The sequence below is a fragment of the Hippoglossus hippoglossus genome, chromosome 10 (assembly GCF_009819705.1).
Source record: "Hippoglossus hippoglossus isolate fHipHip1 chromosome 10, fHipHip1.pri, whole genome shotgun sequence".
Lineage (NCBI taxonomy): Eukaryota > Metazoa > Chordata > Actinopteri > Pleuronectiformes > Pleuronectidae > Hippoglossus > Hippoglossus hippoglossus.
This window is the reverse complement of record NC_047160.1, coordinates 26,944,944-26,964,861: the sequence shown is the minus strand read 5'-3', so window position 1 is coordinate 26,964,861 and position 19,918 is coordinate 26,944,944. Positions and strand designations below refer to the sequence as shown.

Here is a 19,918-nt window from a genome sequence, read left to right as displayed (position 1 = left end):
AGCGCAGCCTGGCTCTCGTACTTATTACTTTACAATTTCCATTATCTTATATTACAGCTGAGATAAAGAATTATAATTACTGAGTGGGGAATTAAAAAATTAGCACAAAGCTGCAGAGCAGGGGTGCTGCTGTCGTCTATTTGTGAGCAGAGGTGTTTTTTTTTCTAATCATCACAGTCACCTCCAACAAAAGGTGAAAATTGCACCCGTGGGGGAGCAGCTTTGAGGGGGGGGGGAGGGGGGGGGGGGGAGGTGTAGATTCACCCCGTCCTCTCTTTGTCTCTGTCGCCATCTTTGGCTCGTCCCCAAAAAAAATCCACAACTGCATCGGAGCTGGTTTCTGTCGGCAGGAGACGACTCAGGCAGGTTGTCAAGGCAGCTGGGGCCCTTCAGGGGGCCTCCGGGGGGCCTCCGGGGGGCCTCCGGGGGGCCTGCTGGGGCCTCCAGGGGGCCTTCAGGGGCCTCCAGGGGCCCTGCTGGGGGCCTCCAGGGGGCCTGCAGGGGCCTCCAGAGGCCTCCAGGGGCCCTGCTGGGGGCCTTCAGGGGCCTCCAGGGGGTCTTCAGGGGCCTCCAGAGGCCTCCAGGGCCCTTCAGGGGCCTCCAGGGGCCTCCAGGGCCCTTCAGGGGCCTCCAGGGGCCTCCAGGGGGTCTTCAGGGGCCTCCAGAGGCCTCCAGGGCCCTTCAGGGGCCTCCAGGGGCCTGCTGGGGGCCTTCAGGGGCCCTGCTGGGGGCCTCCAGGGCCCTTCAGGGGCCTCCAGAGGCCTCCAGAGACACACGGCTGCTGATGTGCAGCAGCAGAGCCACAGCAGGAAAATCTATGTGATCAACATGTGTTCAAACTGCAGAGGCACAAACAGCTGGGGAACAGAAGAATGATATTTTATAGTTCAGTTTATCAAATTAAATTAATGTGAACTGAGGTTGTTTCTATTTGCAGGATATTTGGTTATTTTAATAAAATTACGGATCATTTCCACAACAGGAGAAGTTCTCTGTAAATCTCCAGGTAATTACGTTGGTAATTATGAGCCTGTTAAAGGCTCAAAAAGCCAATTCATGGGTTAGAATAATAAGAGCCAACATTAACTTCAATCTAAATTAAATATGTTGTAAGAATTTAGATATTGTTATAAATCATTATTATCGTAATTGTTAGTTTCTTCAGTTCCCACTTTTGTCCACAAGGTGGCAGTATTGTACTGCTCAGCTTGAGCCAATGTTGTGATCTGACCAGAACATTATGATTATTATAACCATAATTACCATTATTTATATCTTCTATCACTCTATCTTCCTAAATTGTTATGTTCTTGAGAAAAGATTAATTACATTTTTATTAATTTTACATAAACAAACAAACTTTGGTATGAATTTGAGCGTCTAGGCCTGAAAAAGCCCAAAAGGGAAATAAAAATCCTTATGAATACCACAGGGCCTCCCAGCCGAGGTGCTCGGGCCCTAATGATGAGTTAAACATGAATAAACACATTATTTTCAGTTTATAAATCCTTTATCCCAACGATGAAGCGTTCAGTTTAAATGAAATGCAGCTGCACGTGATCATTAACACAGAGAGAGAACAGAGTGAAGAAGAGGTCGGGTCAACTCTTCTTCTTCTGATGAGCAGATCCACTGAGGCTCATTAGCAGGATCACAGGCTAACGGCTCCGCTAACCTCTGATCCATCACTCCTTCACCTGTGTTTACCTGCACTCCTCCTGCTGCTGACTCACACGTGGTGTTAGAAGTCACACCGGCAACAACACGACATGCAAATGAGGAGCGAAGAGGAGGTGACATGTATGTGGAGGAGCCGTGTAGAAGCTCAGCGACGACCACATGTGTAAGAGGAGGTGATTCCAGGCTGTGAACTCGTCTTCAGCTGCTTCTTGGGAACAATCAAGGATTTAGAGAGAGAACAGTGTTGGAAGGAGACATGAAGTCAGACGTGTTCCTGACGTGTTCCTGACGTGTTCCTGACGTGTGAGAACACACGTCTCAGAGTTCTCCTCCTTGTTGTAACTAGTAGAAAACTGAACTTTTTGACAGAGGAAGAATTTTCCAACATGAAAATCAATATGAAAACAAAGAAAAAGACACAACCACACAATTGCTTCTTGTTGTTCTTGTATATAAATACTGAATACTGTACAAATAAATGGCACCGTCATCTGTGTAAAACAAAATCTGTACGACATCTAAATACATAGCCTTTAAAACTCCATGGCGCCCCCTGGAGGCCGACCAGCACATGACAACAGCAGGGAAGAAGACAGTGAAAAACTAAACTAAAAACCAGACTGAAGACAGAACAGAGTTAAACTGAAAACACTGAGATTTATCTAAATGACGGAGGCTGGTGTTAACAACTCTGGTGAATCAGGAAGAGACTAAAACACAACCCCAGAGTTTTCAATCTAAAACGAGACCAGCAGCGTTTACAAGTCTCAAAGTCCAGGGTAGTGTGGACAACAGGCGTAACCATGGCAACAGTGATGAGTTTAAAACTGGGACAGTGTGGCTCAGTTAACTTTGAAGAAACTCTCTGTTTATCAAGGAGAATAAACTCAGGAGTTTTCACGTAGTTATAAATTCATAGCTCATCATTTCTTGTAATTATTGGAAAATGAAACTATTCAATACCAGGTTTTGATTATGAGACAGAAATCCTGATTGTAAAGTAAAGTCTATTTTTCCTTTGGTGAATTCTCTGAGTCTAAAAAAAGAACGTACTGTGAAAATGAAATACAAACACTTTCCTCATCAACAATAAAAACTAGTTTCAACAGTGTCAGTGGGAAAATCAAACACTGGAGGTTAGTAGTCAGACATTCGACCATTCTCAGATTTAAAAAGCTAAAAGAAACCCTGTGGTGTTACAGTTCGATGCACTTTGTCCAGATGTGGTTGAGATCTGGAGAAACGTGCGTCGCTGGAGGTCGTTTCGTTTGCACAGGCCCACAGTAAGAAAACAGACTTCAGGTTCACGTCGTACCAGCAGGTACCAGAAGAGACAACCAGCGGGGGTTCGCTCCCGCTCGTCCAGTTTGAGTCAGATCAGCACGGTGGAACAGTCGGTGTGCGTCCGCTGAGGTTTGAGGTCAGACAGGAAGTGCGTTTGTTCATGTCGTCATGGTGAGAAGTGTTAATGGTCCGTTACTGGACTGAGCAGTTTGACAGAAAGGAAGTCGCCATCAGGACGTTTGAATCCTTCACGTCTGAACCAGACGGACTCTAACACAAGTTAGACTCTCGTTGGTTTAATCCTCAGATTATTAAACTTCAACTGCTTGTTTCAGTTCAATGTGGAAATGAATCAAAGTTCAATTAGTCTGTTGGTGTCACTGAAGATAATCCAGCTGCAGATCATCAGGAAAACAGGATCCCAGTTAAAACCAGGAAGAGATTCCAGTCGGGGCTCGAACCCGCGTCACAACTGACCCACGTGCTCGTCTACAGCAGCAGGCACCACGGCGTCGTGTCCTGGTCACACTCCAGCTTGGTGCTGATGACGGTGCACGGCGCCCCGCTGATGGTCAGCTCCTGTCTGGACTCCACCTGGTAACGCAGGTTGGTCAGCCCCCCCTCCGGGTCCACCTTAAACTGCTCCTACAGGGAGGGGGGGACACATCTGGATTTAAATGAGCTTGTTCAAGTGTTGACAAAGTTTTTATTCTTGTTCTCACTGTAAATCAGATACTTTTTGCTGTGGATGATTTAGGGATTAAGATTATTTCATCTTTACAAGACAATTGTAATTATGTTTACGTGACTTAATAAAACACGACTGGTGACTTCAGGATGTTCAAAGTGCAGCTGCAAGACTCTTCATCACATGAACCTGATAACATCTCCTCCATCTCAGCTCAGCAGCTGCTGTGTGTTTCAGAATTGATTTCAAAGTTTTGCTGTTTACGAAACTTGGCTGAGCTTCTAAATCCGTCCTGAGCTTTTATCCTGAGATCTTCTGATAAAAACCTGATATTCATCAAGACTGAAGAGCAAAGCTGCATTTTCATCAACACGTTTATTTGTTTAGGATATTTTGGGGACTTCAGCCTTAACTGACAGGACAGAATCAAAGTGGGAGGAGTGTTGGAAACCAGCGCTGCAAAGGGTCCAGGTCAGAACTGAACCTGCAGCAGAACTCCATCCTCAGAACACGTCTTGGTCTTTAAAGGAGTTTTATTTAAATGTGACTGATCTGCGGAGAACAACGTTTTCTCCTCTGTACACGGAGTTTAAATTAAATAACTTGTGTATGTCACAGGTTTGTTGAACTACGTAGTTTTACACATTTTGCAGTTTAAATACACAAACTTGAAAATGACGTCGATACTAATGAACCGAGGCCGAGTTGAGGATTTGTATAAAAGGCTGAAGTCGTTTGTGTGGTTTCAGAGATGGTGAACAAGCAGCTGAATCCTGCTGGTGAAGGTCTGTACCTGCTTCTGAGCAGCGACCCTCTTCTGGTCCCTCTTCCTCCAGGCCGGGTCGTGGATGTGGAGGAAGGTTTTATATCCTGTCGTGATTCCACTGGGTCTGAACAGCTGGAGAGGAAGCACAGCACGTTTCCTAACACTGATCAGATGGAGTCATACAAACAAACCAAGGATTCAAACCTCAACTCATTTAAACTGGAAATATTTAAGATTTATTTCTCCTCAAAAAATTATAATATCTCTGATTTAACAGAATATAATGAATCATATAAAACATCTTGTTTTCTTCTTTGTGCAGAATGTTTGAAACGTAGGTGATTATAATAATTTCACCATTTTCTTCACCTCATTTTACACTTTCCCTTTGACTCACTTATAATTATTACATTTACATAAGATTAATCATTATTCACATTACTTATACATTTCATCTTTAAAACATATCAATGTTAATATTCTGTGAACATGTAGCTCATAGTGAAATGATATATTCATGATGTACTGGATTCTATACCTGCGTATATATTTACATCAGTCTATGTAGATATATATAAACATCTGTATATACACATGTAGTGTAACCTTCCTGTGTGTGGTTCATCATGTACATAACAAACTGCTGCTGTAACCAGTGAATCTCTATAAAGTTGAATCTCATGTTGAGGCTGATGATGAAATAACAACGAGTCTCTGAAGAACCAGGGACATTTGTCTCATGGGACCAGTTCACAGGACTTCTGTCTCAGTGTTCTTTACCTGCAGCTCAGCTTTCTTCAGTCTCCTGTAGAACTCGTCGTCTTCTCGGCCCCAACCCCAGAACCGGTTTGACATCCCATTACACTGGGAAACACACAACAGGGTTAATACAGCTACACAGCTACACAGCGCCACCTGGGGGAGGAACTACATCATTACACCACAACGTCTGAGCCAAGAACAACTTCTCCACCAGATTCCGATAAACCTGAACTCGGTGTTTCCATGGTTTCCATTTATATATTAAATAAATATATATGAATCACTATAATAAATGGAGGTCCTTCTAACCGTATGACCATCACAGCTCCTGCAGTAGCAAAGTAAAAGGAAGTGTGGAGCAGCTCCGTACCATGTGGTAATGCTTCTTGGTGAGCAGCAGGATCCCCCCCACGTACGTCTTGTAGTGGTACAGCGGGTGCAGCTCGGGCGAGGCCACGTGGAAGGGGCCGCCCTCGGGGAACCCGTAGTCCAGAGCGTCGTTCAGGGGCAGCAGGTCCACGTCGTGCATCGCCAGGTAGTCCGTGTCGTTCCCGCTCTCCAGGAAGCCCACGTTGATGAGCGACGCTCGGTTGAACCTTCAAAACACTGGGACCTTTAACCTCTGCACACGTGAACATGTGACATGTGTGACACGTGTACGTGAACATGTGACATGTGTGACACGTGAACATGTGACATGTGTGACACGTGTACGTGAACATGTGACAAGTGTTTACAGGCGTTCCTCATGTGAAGATAAACCTTCATCTGGATTGAGGTCGTGGTTCTTCTCACCTGTAGTGATCCACCTGGTTGATGATGATGAACTTGTGGCGGATCTTCTTCTTGTTGAGGAACGTGTGCATGAAGGGAACGAACACCAGCAGCTCCTCGAAGCGCTCTCTGAAGGGGATGATCAGGGCCAGCTTGTGAGGACCCCAGGAGAGGTCGTCCACTGCAGACGCCCGACTGTCCACGGGGCAGGGCGGCGCCGGCGGCTGCTGGTGGGTGAGGCGTCGGTCGTCGTGCATCGGGGGGGACATGTCCCCTGAACAGCTGAGCTGCAGCCACAGCAGAGACACCAGCACCAGCACCATGCAGAGGCCGAACAGCTTGTAGACAGTGCATCTGCCCGACAGGAACCTGAAGAACAGAACACACATGATCCACCACAGACCTGAAGAACATCAACTCATCTGCCCGACAGGAACCTGAAGAACAGAACACACATGATCCACCACAGACCTGGAGAACATCAACTCATCTGCAGACACACAAACGGACTTTGTATCAATTCAGTCAATTCAGCTTGAAACATGTTAAACAGGATTTCTGATCATTTCACACAAAACTGAGTCGGACAGATGAGATGGAACTTCAGGATCTTTGTAAGAACCTCTGAACCACAGGTAGAGAACCTCAGGGAGAGAACCACAGGTAGAGAACCACAGGGAGAGAACCTCAGGGAGAGAACCTCAGGGAGAGAACCACAGGTAGAGAACCACAGGTAGAGAACCTCAGGGAGAGAACCTCAGGTAGAGAACCTCAGGGAGAGAACCTCAGGGAGAGAACCACAGGTAGAGAACCACAGGTAGAGAACCACAGGTAGAGAACCACAGGTAGAGAACCACAGGTAGAGAACCTCAGGGAGAGAACCACATGTAGAGAACCACAGGTAGAGAACCTCAGGGAGAGAACCACATGTAGAGAACCTCAGGGAGAGAACCACAGGTAGAGAACCACAGGTAGAGAACCACAGGTAGAGAACCACAGGGAGAGAACCACAGGGAGAGAACCTCAGGTAGAGAACCACAGGGAGAGAACCACAGGTAGAGAACCACAGGTAGAGAACCACAGGTAGAGAACCACAGGGAGAGAACCACAGGGAGAGAACCACAGGTAGAGAACCACAGGGAGAGAACCACAGTCAGAGAACCACAGTCAGAGAACCACAGGTAGAGAACCACAGGTAGAGAACCTCAGGGAGAGAACCACAGTCAGAGGACCACAGTCAGAGGACCACAGGCAGAGAACCACAGTCAGAGAACCTCGGGTAGAGAACCACAGGCAGAGAACCACAGCCAGAGAACCTCGGGTAGAGAACCACAGGCAGAGAACCACAGGGAGAGAACCTCAGTAGGTTTTTGTGTTCTCGATGAGAAACTCCACACGTGTCACTTCTTTACAGTAGACACATTGTGACCTGGTGGATAAATGGAACCCCCCCTCCTCTCCGAAGTACAGACAGAGAACCAGACAGAGAACCACAGACAGAGAACCCACCTCCTCTCCTCTCTGAAGTACAGACAGAGAACCAGACAGAGAACCACAGACAGATAACCCAACTCCTCTCTGAAGTACAGACAGAGAACCAGACAGAGAACCACAGACAGAGAACCCAACTCCTCTCTGAAGTACAGACAGAGAACCAGACAGAGAACCACAGACAGAGAACCCACCTCCTCTCCTCTCTGAACCACAGACAGAGAACCCACCTCCTCTCCTCTCTGAAGTACAGACAGAGAACCACAGACAGAGAACCACAGACAGAGAACCACAGACAGAGAACCCACCTCCTCTCCTCTCTGAACCACAGACAGAGAACCCACCTCCTCTCCTCTCTGAAGTACAGACAGAGAACCACAGACAGAGAACCCACCTCCTCTCCTCTCTGAAGTACAGACAGAGAACCACAGACAGAGAACCCACCTCCTCTCCTCTCTGAAGTACAGACAGAGAACCCACCTCCTCTCCTCTCCTCTCTGAAGTACAGACAGAGAACCACAGACAGGGAACCCACCTCCTCTCCTCTCTGAACCACAGACAGAGAACCACAGACAGAGAACCACAGACAGAGAACCCACCTCCTCTCCTCTCTGAAGTACAGACAGGGAACCCACCTCCTCTCCTCTCTGAAGTACAGACAGAGAACCACAGACAGAGAACCACAGACAGGGAACCCACCTCCTCTCCTCTCTGAAGTACAGACAGAGAACCACAGACAGAGAACCACAGACAGGGAACCCACCTCCTCTCCTCTCTGAAGTACAGACAGAGAACCACAGACAGGGAACCACAGACAGAGAACCACAGACAGAGAACCCACCTCCTCTCCTCTCTGAAGTACAGACAGAGAACCACAGACAGAGAACCACAGACAGGGAACCCACCTCCTCTCCTCTCTGAAGTACAGACAGAGAACCACAGACAGAGAACCACAGACAGGGAACCCACCTCCTCTCCTCTCTGAAGTACAGACAGAGAACCACAGACAGGGAACCACAGACAGAGAACCACAGACAGGGAACCACAGACAGGGAACCCACCTCCTCTCCTCTCTGAACCACAGACAGGGAACCACAGACAGGGAACCACAGACAGAGAACCACAGACAGAGAACCACAGACAGAGAACCACAGACAGAGAACCCACCTCCTCTCCTCTCTGAAGTACAGACAGAGAACCACAGACAGAGAACCACAGACAGGGAACCCACCTCCTCTCCTCTCTGAAGTACAGACAGAGAACCACAGACAGAGAACCACAGACAGGGAACCCACCTCCTCTCCTCTCTGAAGTACAGACAGAGAACCACAGACAGAGAACCACAGACAGGGAACCCACCTCCTCTCCTCTCTGAAGTACAGACAGAGAACCACAGACAGAGAACCACAGACAGGGAACCCACCTCCTCTCCTCTCTGAAGTACAGCACCGGTTTCCTTCTGGATGAATACATCATGTTTTCTCCCGGTGGCTCAGACACCGACACACCGACAGCAGCTCCGCGGGGCTCGGGGCTCCCTCTCCGGTTCCTCCAGCGGTTGTCAGGGCTCCATGGTCCGGACCGGGCCCGGTGCTCTCCCGGCTAACGACGCGGTTCGTCCCCGCAGCCCTGAACCCGAGCTGGTGGAGTTTAGCGCTGGAGTGCGTGAGGATCCATGTTGGGGGGGTCGGGGTCTTCCTCACCGGACACGTAGCACGTAGCGGGTCACACCGCCGCCGCTCCGGGTCCGAACATCTCCGGCTCGCACCTGGATTCTACCGGCACCGTCTCTCCGCCGGGGCCCGGTGAGGAGGGACCGTGAGAAGGGGCCGTGAGCGGAAGAGAAGCGGAAACACGACACGGAAACATTTAACGATTATTTCAAACGATAGAAAAACAATCAGCCATTTGTAATACGGTGCCACCTGGAGATGAGTCCGGAGGGGAACGATGGTTATTGGTTTTAATAGTTCCTGCCATGTTTTTAATTAAAGGGACAGTACAACACAAACACTGCTGACGTGTTCTTTAATAAATCTATTATAATGTTATAATACATAAATACTGTACTTTAAAATCTGCCATGTACTTTTACTCAACTTCTGTACTTTAGTATTTATATTCAAAGACACTTTCTGTTTCTACTTCACATTTTAGAGAAGTATTTAACTTTTACTGCATTTACACAAATACAGTGAAATATATTTGCCAGCTTAACATACTTGATAACTTAATGTGAAAAAACTGATTTAATTTGTGTGTCATTTATTTAATTTATTATGTGTTATAATTGAATTATTTTTTAAGTTAAAAAACTATTTTCAGTTTAGTCACTTTACAATTTACACTTTTACACACATAACATATGAAACACGATTTAGTGTAAATGGCTGAAAAACAAAACAGTTTATAAAATATTCATATGACTGATCAGTAAATTATCTGATAACTGAAAAACGTTTTGATAATTGAATCTTAATCTGCTGAGATTAGGTCTGAATCATCTCCCACTGCTTTTAAATCCCTCCTTTAAATACTCTTCAAAATACTCATGTTTGTGGGAATTTGATATTTTTGTCTGTATTCTTTTGCAAAATACAGAAAAGTGATCTACAGATAAATGTCATAATTCAGGGGAATGTCAAATTCTGCAAATAGTATTTTTATTCAAATACAAATGAAATCATTGCAGTGGGTATTTGATTATTGTAATAATAATAACCTCAATATCTTTCATGGAATTTTGACACTGAAATTGAAACAGCTAAAACATACAAATATTTTTTTACATTGACATCACATTAATAAATTATGAATATAATAAAAATGTTGTGCTGTTACAGGAGAATCTGAAAATGTCTTCATTAAACTAAATGAAAATTATCAGAAGTTTTAACTTCACTCAAGGAAACCAAATACATTTTCCATCAGTTTTTCACACAAACTTATTTATTACAAATGTTTTATTTAATCACAAAGTAATTAGAGCCTGAAATCTGACTTCATTTTTTCATGCTTTTTAAAAGAATCAAAAGAAACAGCATCAATTAAACCAAATTTGACAAACTTTATTTCGAGTGCAACTTTTCCGACTGATTTCACACGGACAGAATCTCTGAAAATAAAATTAATTCATGCCCCTTTTCACCGCTGATTCAAAATCTAAAAAATCGTTCCAGCAACATTCACCTGTTTAACACAAAACACCAGAGAACAAAACAACATGAAGAGAAAACTGAGGAGGAAGAGAAACGTTTTCACTTGTTCCTCAGAAAGTTTCACTGAACAAACTTGTCGTCAAGCGTTCGGAGCCTCAGGACTTTGAGGATTCTGCTCAGTGAAGAGTCTGAGAACTTGAAGTGGTTTAATTTCATGATTTATATTTCTGTCTTTCTGCAGCTGAAGTGAGAAAAGGTCGTCTGAGCTGGTGACGGACTCAGATACGAGATATATATATATCATTAAAATTAATATGGAAACTGAGCTGACTTAATACAGGAGAAACAGCGTGTGGAATTTCTAAACCTTGTTGGTCGACAATAAGTCAACAAATAAACCATCTGATAAAAATATGGAGACAATGTTCCTCTGACAGGAAGAACGGACGTCTTAACGAGCCCAATTATTCAGATAATAATTTAAACACCAGACTCAGATGAACAGAAAGGTACATTCACTCTGGACACTGTACAAAATGTAGATTCACTCAGTTGAACAAAGTAACAAACAGAAAAAAGGTTTTGGTAGAATATCACTGAGTCAGGCTGAAAGAATAAAACACTAAAAACACCTCCGCCTGCTGAACCGGGAGCATCTTCACCTGATCCAGAGTTTACTGCATCATGATCACGGGATTTAACCAGCGTCTCACACTGTAAAAGATGTCCCAGATCCTCAAACATCAAACTGTGAATCAACCTGAGCCGCTGAACGAAGTCTGATGTTAGCACTGGAGCGAAAACGGTCTGAGGACATTTATTAAGAGGATGTGTCTGATAATCTGAGCAAATCTTTGTCAGATTTATCAAAAAAACTTCACGTCAGGTTAACGAACACCGATCACGATGTCCGACAGCAGAATGTTACGTCAGGGTTTGTTATTTAAGTGTGTAACGGAGAAAACAATCAAATCCATCAATTTGAGGAGATTTAACCATCAAATATTCAGCATTTGTGCTTCAAACAATACTTTTAATGAGTCGATCTGTTTTTAGTTTAAACTGCAAAATCTGATATTTTAAATCAATATATTTTTTTAAATTAAACAGTTACGATTCATCCCTGATCTGCTGCCTGATGATCACGTTTTAATCCTGCTAATATAAACTGTGAATAAATCATTAACATCAAGTATATTTCACACCGCTTCTAATCTCTTTGTATGCAGAGTTAAACAAGACTTTCTATCATATTCATCTTAATCAACAAAATCGTGAGCTTCAACATTTCACCTCATTTTATTTAGTTTATGAAATCATCTGATCCGGTGAAGATACAAAAACAAAAACCTGTCCAACTCTTTTACAGATGAATCCAGATTCTAGTTCCAGCCGTCACTCAGGGACCAAGGAGTCAATCAACAGTTTCAAAGTGAAAGTTCATATAAACTCTAGTGGCCAGTAACACGTCAAGTACTTTGAGTAAGTAACACCAAAGAAAAAGGGACAATTTACAATAATAATAAAAGAAAATTGCAGAACTGTGAAACACACGGTTTTAACTTCCCGACTGACGCAGACTAATTTGTCCTACTGCTGAACTTAAATTAAAGAAATCAAACGTATCTGACACCTGATCGTCTGCTGCAAACGTGAAGGGCTCGTTACAAACAGTGTGTGAGGAAACAAGAACATTAACAACAACAATAATAATGATGATGATGAAAATGTTGTTTTCAAGCCAAATTGTGCTGCTGGATTCTCATGTGTCACATCTCCTCAGCAGTTTTTCCTCCCGACAGCAGCCGCCGCCGCCGCTCAGTAATTCATCAGTAGAGACCACACACACACTCACAGACACACTCACTCTCACACAGACACACACACACTCTCTGACACACACACTCTCACACAGACACACAAAGAGGGGTTACACCAGCTTCTTGGCCTCGAAGAAGCTCTTGAGGTGTCTCATCTGCCAGATGCCGATGGCGACCAGGATGAGGGTCTGGACGATGGACCACCACAGGACTCGCTGGTTGGTGCTCTCGCTGGTGAGACGGAAACGCTCCTCCCGGTACTGAGAGGGGACACACAGACAGCAGGGGGCGCTCAGCGACACACTCAGATCATACGAGCAGTGAAGTTACCACAGCAAAGCTCAGAGTGACTTTGTTCCAGCTACGTGAAAACTAACAGTAAAGCATTTGAATACATTTGAAAACTCCGGGGGCGTGTTTATGTCTGGACGAACAGAAAGTGAGACGCCCACGTTCTCTTCCTGATTGGTTCTTATCAGTCACATGACTCGACTACCAGCGGTGAACACAAAGCTAACACTTCCTGTCAGTTACAGTTCCACCTCGTCGCTCTGACTCCTCTGACTCTTCACCTTCACTGTTGCTCCTACTGCAGAGACATTCTACTTCCTGCTACATCACATGACCAGTGGAGGTGAACGGTCATGTGACGTGTGTTTTCAGGTTTGGACGAAGGTCATGTTAAAATGTGTCCGTGTGGGCGGGGCCTGAGCTACATTAGTTGGACTCCTCTAACAGTCAGTGAAACACAGACTGACCCTCTGATAGTTCTGCTCCTTCTGGATCTGGTCCACCTGCTCCACCAGCTGCCGCACTCTCAGCTGCAGCTCCGTCAGTTTGTCTTTGGCAGCGATCTCAGCGTAGTTGTTGGCGTGCTCGCCCACCTGGATGTCCAGGTGAACCCTCTGCAACACAACACAGAAGGTTTAACACAACACGCCCACGTCAGACGCGTCTACAAGTACAGGTAGACTCCGCCCACGTAGGTGATGACGACAGGACAAAGTTCTTTAATCCCAGAACTAACAGATCACATGAAACAGCTTCTCACCAACAGGCCTCCAGCGAACAGGGAGAACTTGGAGGAGTTGGAGTGCAGACAGATCTGATGTTCTCCTGGCGTGTGCGACGTGAAGGTGAATCTCCCCTCGGAGCCGTACTGACGGGACAGAATCACCTGCAGGAAACAGGACAGTGAGACTCCTGCACAAACCAACAGCTGCTGGACGTGAACGTTGAGTTCTCTCCTCACCTTGTCGTCAGGATCCTTGACTTCCACGAACATGCCCAGACCCTGAGTGGCCGGCAGGTACTCCTCCCGCTGCTTGTCGTACAGCTGGGTGCGGTAGTTTCCTGCAGAGACACAAACACTTCCTCTACTTACACAACTCATCTGAAATCAAAATGGTTCCCAGTCGTCTCAGTGAATTAACTCATGATCCTTCATGGTTTTTAAAGACCAGTGACCCAAACGATCCCAGCACGTTTACATCATTTCAGTTTGATGAATGACAATCTGAATAACCATCTGTCAATCAACTGATGAATGACATCAGGTGGCAGCTGCTAAGATGGCAGACACATGGAAGTAGTCATTCCAGGTACAAGTAGTGGATTACTCTTCTCATAGTTACTTTGGTCAGGTTGTCTTTAGCAGAGAAGAGGAAATGGTGTGAATAGTCAGGTTTGTTAGTGACAAACAGGAAGTTTGTTAAAGTTCAGCTGCTTCTTCTTCATCTAGACTCTGAGACGGAGCTCGGGAGTTTAAACTCTTTCCTCCGGAGACTCTTCGTCCTTTGTTGAAACTGTGAAACACGTTTTAAACCTGTTTGAGCACGCGAGCGGACTTTAGCTGCAGTTAGCCGATTAGCTAAAGTTGGAGAGCTAGCATTAGCGGTTAGCATCGGCGGTGACTCACCGATGATCATCGTCTCGTCCGGAATCTCCTCGATGAAACATTTCTTCTCCGTCTCCCCGATGTGGAAATACAGCGAGGACACGACGCCGGAGAAAACGTGGAGGAGTAAAACCGACAACACGCACGGCTTCATCCTGACAGACGCCATGTTCACACCGGGCACAGACCCACTGCGCATGCGTGCTTCCCGCAATGCCACGTAAACCCTGGGCCGAGGACGGCCAATCAGCGCGCCGCACGAGCATGCTGGGTAATGTAGTTTAGCTTCAACTATGGTTTGCATGTTTTTTTGTTTTTTTGTGAATAAAATGTCAAAATGTTAAAAAATAAGTGAAGAGCGATAATAACATAAATAACATAAATACAAATGAATTATTCACAAGCTTTATCCTGCAGAGCATTTCCAGTAAATCTATTCAACTTGAATTTGGGCATTGTCTGTTCTCTAATTAATTATGCGAATGTGTTTATTATTATTTTTTGAGCAAGGATTTTACTGTATTATATTTTTGATCCATGACAGAAAGATTGAGAAAATGTTTTTTCTAAAACAAATGTGTTAAATATCTTTGCTTATTTATATAAACATAAACGCAACCTAACTGATTTTTCAGATGTTTTAAAATGATTCACCTCTTTATCATAAACAAACGCTAGGGGGCAGCAAGTTAACTTCACCGCGGGTTCACCCGGCAGAGAAGAAGAAGCACTTCCGGCAAGCTGCTGTTTCCATGGCAATCCAACATGGCGCCTGGTAAGAAACGCTCTTTCTGTTCTTCCGTTAATAAACAAACGTGTCGCTACGCAACGTTACTGTTGTTTTAACGTGTTCGTCAGCGGTTTAACGTTGAAGATTGTGAAGATTTATATAATATATATAATATCTATATATAATATATAAAACCCACCTCCCGCTCACGTCACTGTTCATTAAACAGTTCACATCGATAAATGTTCATATTCTGTTCAATCTAAGTTAATGTAGTTAATTATCAAAGCTTATTAAAATCTCTGCGACATTATAACAACTGCCACTGCTCTGCGGCTGTTACTACTACTACTACTACTACTACTACTACTACTGCTAATACTACTAGTACTAGTACCTCTAAACTACTACGCCTGTTATTCGTGTTGCACCTTTACCACGCCAGTAACCTGTAAAATGACATTTAACAGGTGATGTTATAATTGTTTGTCTTCCAGGGTTTGTTGGTAAAAATCTTTAAAATCTGTGACTCCTCGTCCTGAGCTCGTTTACAGGAGGATTTGAAATCTTCAGTGTCTCAGTTACTACAAGTGTTACTAGTGTTTCTACTTCTGTTACTTATCCATTGAGATTTAAATCTCTTTTTACCAGAGATACTTGGTCAAGAAGTAAAAACAGACAAATACTGTTTCACACACACAATCTTCAAAGTGGAACTTCAATAATAAACCTTAAAGAATGTTCACAGTAAAACCTAGATTGACTTCATTTAGTATCCAGCTCTGAGGATTTCTAATCCTCGTGTAAATGAGCTCAGGACGAGGAGTCAGCAGGTTTAAACACTGGAGGACAAACCATTATAACATCACCTGTTAAACAAAGCTTTGACAACAACTGGCACAGTGAAGCTCACGGTGAGTTTTACTACCTGTTGTGGTTTTGGTTGAAGATACATGTTCTGTCCTAGTTTAAAGTTTATATTTTGAAGGGGAAACCTTCCAGGTGAAGCAATGAAGGTTTTTCTGTGTTAAGCTGAATGTTTTATTCTCAGCAGCAGATGAATCAGTTCAAGCTGCACAGGAAGTGAACAGTTCACCAAACCTCAGCTGTGTTTGCTAGAAGGAGAATCATAATCAGACTATTGGACAAACATATTGAATCTATGGTTCATCTTGTCAAACCATTGTTTTCGTCTCCATCTTCAAGGAAGTCAGAGTTCTGTCTTATTTCCCTGTTTCCCTGCTTCCTGTCTTCTGCCACGTTGTGTTACGTCAGATTTTAAAGATGCTGACGATGAATCAATCTGCTCTTTGTCTCGTTTCTCTGCAGGAAGTCAACCAATCGTATCCTTCACAGGAAACTGCTGCTCAGCCGGGCTGCGGCCAAAAAACATCTCTCCCTTCCTAACCACTAACCCTAACCACCATCCCTAAACACTATTCCTAACCACTACCCCTCGACCTCTTATAACATCTTAAGAGGAAGTGAAGCTGTTTGCACTCGCTGTTTTTTAAACTTAACTTTATTTATAACAGAAGATAAGTTCAGAGCGTACAGTGACAAACTCTGCAGTTCAACTATAATTTAAGAAAACGACAACAACATGAGAAAAGGTTCAAACAGCTCTTATTCTGGCGGCCGCTGAAATACCTTTGGGTCATTTCTCTCTCTCTCTGTGTCTTTGCTCCTTGACTCCTTCGTCCTCAGCTGTCGTCCACTCCTCTGCAGATCCTCCTCTACCTCAACTCCTGGTACTTTGCAGCCTTCTACCTGGCAGAGATTCTCATGTTCATCTATAAAGGTTTGTACCTGTCACCATCAGCTCTGTGTGGAGTCATGTATGTGGAGGCATCTGCTGGTCAAACTGGGATATTACACATTAAATCAGATAACGAGTCTGGCTCTGTGCAGGTGTTTCTCTCCCGTACCCGTCAGACAACCTGGTTCTGGACGTGGTTCTGCTGCTCATCTTCCTCGGACTGGAGACACTCAGGATCTTCTATGGTGCGTGAGACACACACACACACACACACCTACACACACACACACCTACACACACACACACACACTTCTGTCTGGTAATTACCTAAACTCTGTTTCGTGGTGATTAATATTTTTATTGTTGATCTTTGTAAATCTGTTTGATTTGAAAAGTTCCTGTTTGGTTCTTCAGCTGCTTTGGTGCCGCCTGGTGGACACTTCTAAAAGTTCAGGGCTGATAAATGGGTTTTTCATCAAACAGCTGCAGCGTTTTTACTAAAGATTATTTTCATTATTGATTAATTTGACTCAATCGGTTATTTGATGAATCTCTTTGTCTTTAAAATATAAAAATGTAGTTTCTCATGTTTCATGGTGACGTCGTTTTCCTTGAATCCAGAACATTTTCAGTTACTGATGAAAAAAATCCCAACGTCTGAGAATCTGGAACCAGAAAACATTTTGCACCTTTGCATGAAAAATAAATGAATACAATATTTTTTGTATTAAAATATTTGCAGATTCACTTTCTGTGGATGGTCTGAACTCACTCGTCCCTTTTCACTGTAGAATGAGTGTTTATGTAAAATGTTATTAATACTCACCTGAACACACGAGTCCTGCTTCGGCCATGTTGGCGGCCATGATGTGGTCACATGTTCCACCTCAGTGTGACGTCATGCGTTCAGGTCAATGTGTCATGTGACAGAGTGTCTCTGTGTCTCGGTCCAGGTTGGAAGGGGAACCTGTGCGAGCGCTCTCTGGCCTCGTGTGCGTCGCTCTTCATCCTGCTGCCCTGCGGCGCGCTCGCCGTTTACTTCCTGCTGCTGCAGACCTTCGTTCTGCGGCTGGAGTTCATCCTCGGCGCCGTCCTGCTCTGCTTCTATGCCCTGGAGCTGCTGCTCGGGCTCCTCTCCTTATCCGCCTTCTCCAGGTGAACACGTCCAGAGGCTCAGATCTCTGCTGTGGGTCAAAGTCCAGATCAAGTCTTTGATTCTTCTGCTACATCTGGAAAGTTCACACTGTTTGTGCTTCTGTTTTGTTTCTGTAGGTCCAAAGTTTACTGAAGAACAAAGTTCACCTGAAACAGAACATGACGACAGATCCACTGTAAATATAAAAGTCAAAATCTGTCTGACACTAATCATCTTCTTCTGTTTTGTACAAAATGTTTTATAAATGTTTCAAAGACTTTGTGTAAATAAATTCTGGTTCATTCTAGATTTGTATGATGAACAAATCTGTGTTTTTATGTGAAGAGTCGACAGAAACCAGCAGCTCGTCTGTGTCTTCACCTTCGTGTTGGGATTGAACTGATGAATGTGACAGGTCAGGTTCTCAGGGAGGAAGTTCCTTTCTGATGGACGCAGAATGAGTGACGTGTGAATGAGGCGTCAAACGAGTGTTTAAACTGTTTTACAGGAAGAGAAGAGATAAAAATACCAGGATGTTGGTTTTATAACAAGGATGAAATGAAAAGGACTCAACCTGGAACATGAATCATACAAACGCAGAATTTCATTTCCACCTTAAAAGGTATTTTTTGGTCTTATTATATATATATATTATTATTATAATCCAAGATATTTTAGCTTCATTTCTGGAGGAAGTGAAGATGAGTCGTCGTCTTTATTTACAGTCGCTGTTCTTCGTTATTTTCACATTTATATATAAATATTTATTATAAAGTTTGTGTCACTTGATTTATTCATCTACAGTTGAAACATTCTTTTTATTTCAGAAAAGAAACTGGTTCTAATTTCTGCTGTGAAACGAGCACAGAAAGTTTAAAATCCCCAGAAACTTTCTCCCCTCACTTTTTTGAGGGGAGAAAGTTTTTGCATATGTTCAATATACATCAAGTTTCTCAGGGAAAACTTTTCTTCCTTAAGCCGCCTCTAATCTGAGACGACTAATTTAACAGTAAGCGAACAGGCAGAATGTGACTGGCGGCGTTGAAAAGAGGATAAAGGAAGTGGAGTCTGCCTCGGCCATCAGCTCCTCCTGACCTGCACATGTTGATGCTCGCAGGGCATTTGTTCTGCTTGTCAAAGTCGCCGTCCAATTGGGTGAAGCTTGTATTAAAGAGATCAGTGTATTTGCATGTTTCCACGATGGCTGCCCTGCTCCGTTCTCTGGGTGAATATCAAGTAGACAGCAGCTAAAGCTGAGAGGTTTCATTACAGAGTCTATCGCTGCCACACAGCTCCACACACACAAATTAAATTGTGCCACTTTGTTGAACACCGACCTCCATTCATAACTGCAGCTTCATCTGCAGAGTGAGTCCACAGCCTGAACAGGGACCTGAACAGGGACCTGAACAGGAACCTGAACAAGAACCTGAACAGGAACCTGAACAAGAACCTGAACAGGAACCTGAACCTGCATAGGAACCTGAACAGGAACCTGAACAGGAACCTGAACCTGAACAGGAACCTGAACAGGAACCTGAACAAGAACCTGAACAGGAACCTGAACAGGAACCTGAACAAGAACCTGAACAGGAACCTGAACAAGAACCTGAACAGGAACCTGAACAAGAACCTGAACAGGAACCTGCACAAGAACCTGAACAGGAACCTGAACAAGAACCTGAACAGGAACCTGAACAAGAACCTGAACACGAACCTGAACAGGAACCTGAACAAGAACCTGAACCTGAACAAGAACCTGAACAGGAACCTGAACCTGAACACGAACCTGCACAGGAACCTGAACACGAACCTGAACAGGAACCTGAACAGGAACCTGAACAAGAACCTGAACAGGAACCTGAACAAGAACCTGAACAGGAACCTGAACCTGAACAATAACCTGAACAGGAACCTGAACCTGCACAGGAACCTGAACAGGAACCTGAACAGGAACCTGCACAGGAACCTGAA

General features: G+C 44.3%; 3 protein-coding genes and 1 pseudogene across 5 annotated transcripts; 2 read left to right on the top strand and 2 right to left on the bottom strand.

Moving 5' to 3' along the window:
• Positions 1-2,475: 2,475 nt before the first annotated feature.
• On the bottom strand, positions 2,476-9,383 carry b4galt7 (xylosylprotein beta 1,4-galactosyltransferase, polypeptide 7 (galactosyltransferase I)). The gene is made up of 6 exons (XM_034597856.1): positions 8,869-9,383; positions 5,976-6,323; positions 5,551-5,776; positions 5,199-5,282; positions 4,446-4,550; positions 2,476-3,609 (listed from the first exon to the last, which is right to left on the bottom strand). The coding sequence occupies exons 1-6, from the start codon at positions 8,919-8,921 to the stop codon at positions 3,454-3,456; spliced, it is 972 nt and encodes a 323-aa protein (XP_034453747.1). The 5' UTR covers positions 8,922-9,383; the 3' UTR covers positions 2,476-3,453.
• Positions 9,384-10,787: 1,404 nt separating this feature from the next.
• On the bottom strand, positions 10,788-14,530 carry tmed9 (transmembrane p24 trafficking protein 9). 2 transcript variants are annotated; one of them, XM_034597859.1, is made up of 6 exons: positions 14,342-14,530; positions 13,676-13,776; positions 13,475-13,600; positions 13,182-13,328; positions 12,512-12,683; positions 10,788-12,479 (listed from the first exon to the last, which is right to left on the bottom strand). In XM_034597859.1, exons 1-5 carry the CDS (start codon positions 14,517-14,519, stop codon positions 12,534-12,536), a joined length of 702 nt encoding a protein of 233 aa, XP_034453750.1. In that variant the 5' UTR covers positions 14,520-14,530; the 3' UTR covers positions 10,788-12,479; positions 12,512-12,533. The 2 variants fall into 2 exon arrangements, with proteins under 2 accessions (XP_034453750.1, XP_034453749.1); XM_034597858.1 differs by having other exon boundaries at positions 10,788-12,010; positions 12,538-12,683.
• Positions 14,531-15,048: 518 nt separating this feature from the next.
• On the top strand, positions 15,049-18,250 carry si:rp71-1d10.5 (transmembrane protein 216). 2 transcript variants are annotated; one of them, XM_034597861.1, is made up of 6 exons: positions 15,049-15,095; positions 16,380-16,393; positions 16,758-16,851; positions 16,962-17,054; positions 17,763-17,964; positions 18,082-18,250. In XM_034597861.1, the coding sequence occupies exons 1-6, from the start codon at positions 15,086-15,088 to the stop codon at positions 18,095-18,097; spliced, it is 429 nt and encodes a 142-aa protein (XP_034453752.1). In that variant the 5' UTR covers positions 15,049-15,085; the 3' UTR covers positions 18,098-18,250. The 2 variants fall into 2 exon arrangements, with proteins under 2 accessions (XP_034453752.1, XP_034453751.1); XM_034597860.1 differs by having other exon boundaries at positions 15,071-15,095; positions 16,326-16,393.
• A 1,041-nt stretch (positions 18,251-19,291) lies between these two features.
• The window catches only part of LOC117769099, a 1,822-nt pseudogene continuing 1,195 nt past the window's right edge, over positions 19,292-19,918 (top strand).

What these genes read in the sequence shown, in the direction of transcription:
- b4galt7 (XM_034597856.1), bottom strand. Translation starts at nt 8,921, where the DNA reads ATGATGTATTCATCCAGAAGGAAACCGGTGCTGTACTTCAGAGAGGAG. An exon ending in AACCAGGTGGATCACTACAG is followed by an intron (nt 5,777 to 5,975) that starts GTGAGAAGAACC and finishes AGTGTTTTGAAG; the next exon opens with GTTCAACCGAGCGTCGCTCA. An exon ending in GGGTCGCTGCTCAGAAGCAG is followed by an intron (nt 3,610 to 4,445) that starts GTACAGACCTTC and finishes CCCTCCCTGTAG; the next exon opens with GAGCAGTTTAAGGTGGACCC.
- tmed9 (XM_034597858.1), bottom strand. Translation starts at nt 14,519, where the DNA reads ATGCGCAGTGGGTCTGTGCCCGGTGTGAACATGGCGTCTGTCAGGATG. An exon ending in TGTTCGCTGGAGGCCTGTTG is followed by an intron (nt 13,329 to 13,474) that starts GTGAGAAGCTGT and finishes GTTGTGTTGCAG; the next exon opens with AGGGTTCACCTGGACATCCA. An exon ending in AGGAGCAGAACTATCAGAGG is followed by an intron (nt 12,684 to 13,181) that starts GTCAGTCTGTGT and finishes GTCCCCTCTCAG; the next exon opens with TACCGGGAGGAGCGTTTCCG.
- si:rp71-1d10.5 (XM_034597860.1), top strand. An exon ending in CTGCAGGAAGTCAACCAATC is followed by an intron (nt 16,394 to 16,757) that starts GTATCCTTCACA and finishes CTTCGTCCTCAG; the next exon opens with CTGTCGTCCACTCCTCTGCA. An exon ending in GACACTCAGGATCTTCTATG is followed by an intron (nt 17,055 to 17,762) that starts GTGCGTGAGACA and finishes GTCTCGGTCCAG; the next exon opens with GTTGGAAGGGGAACCTGTGC.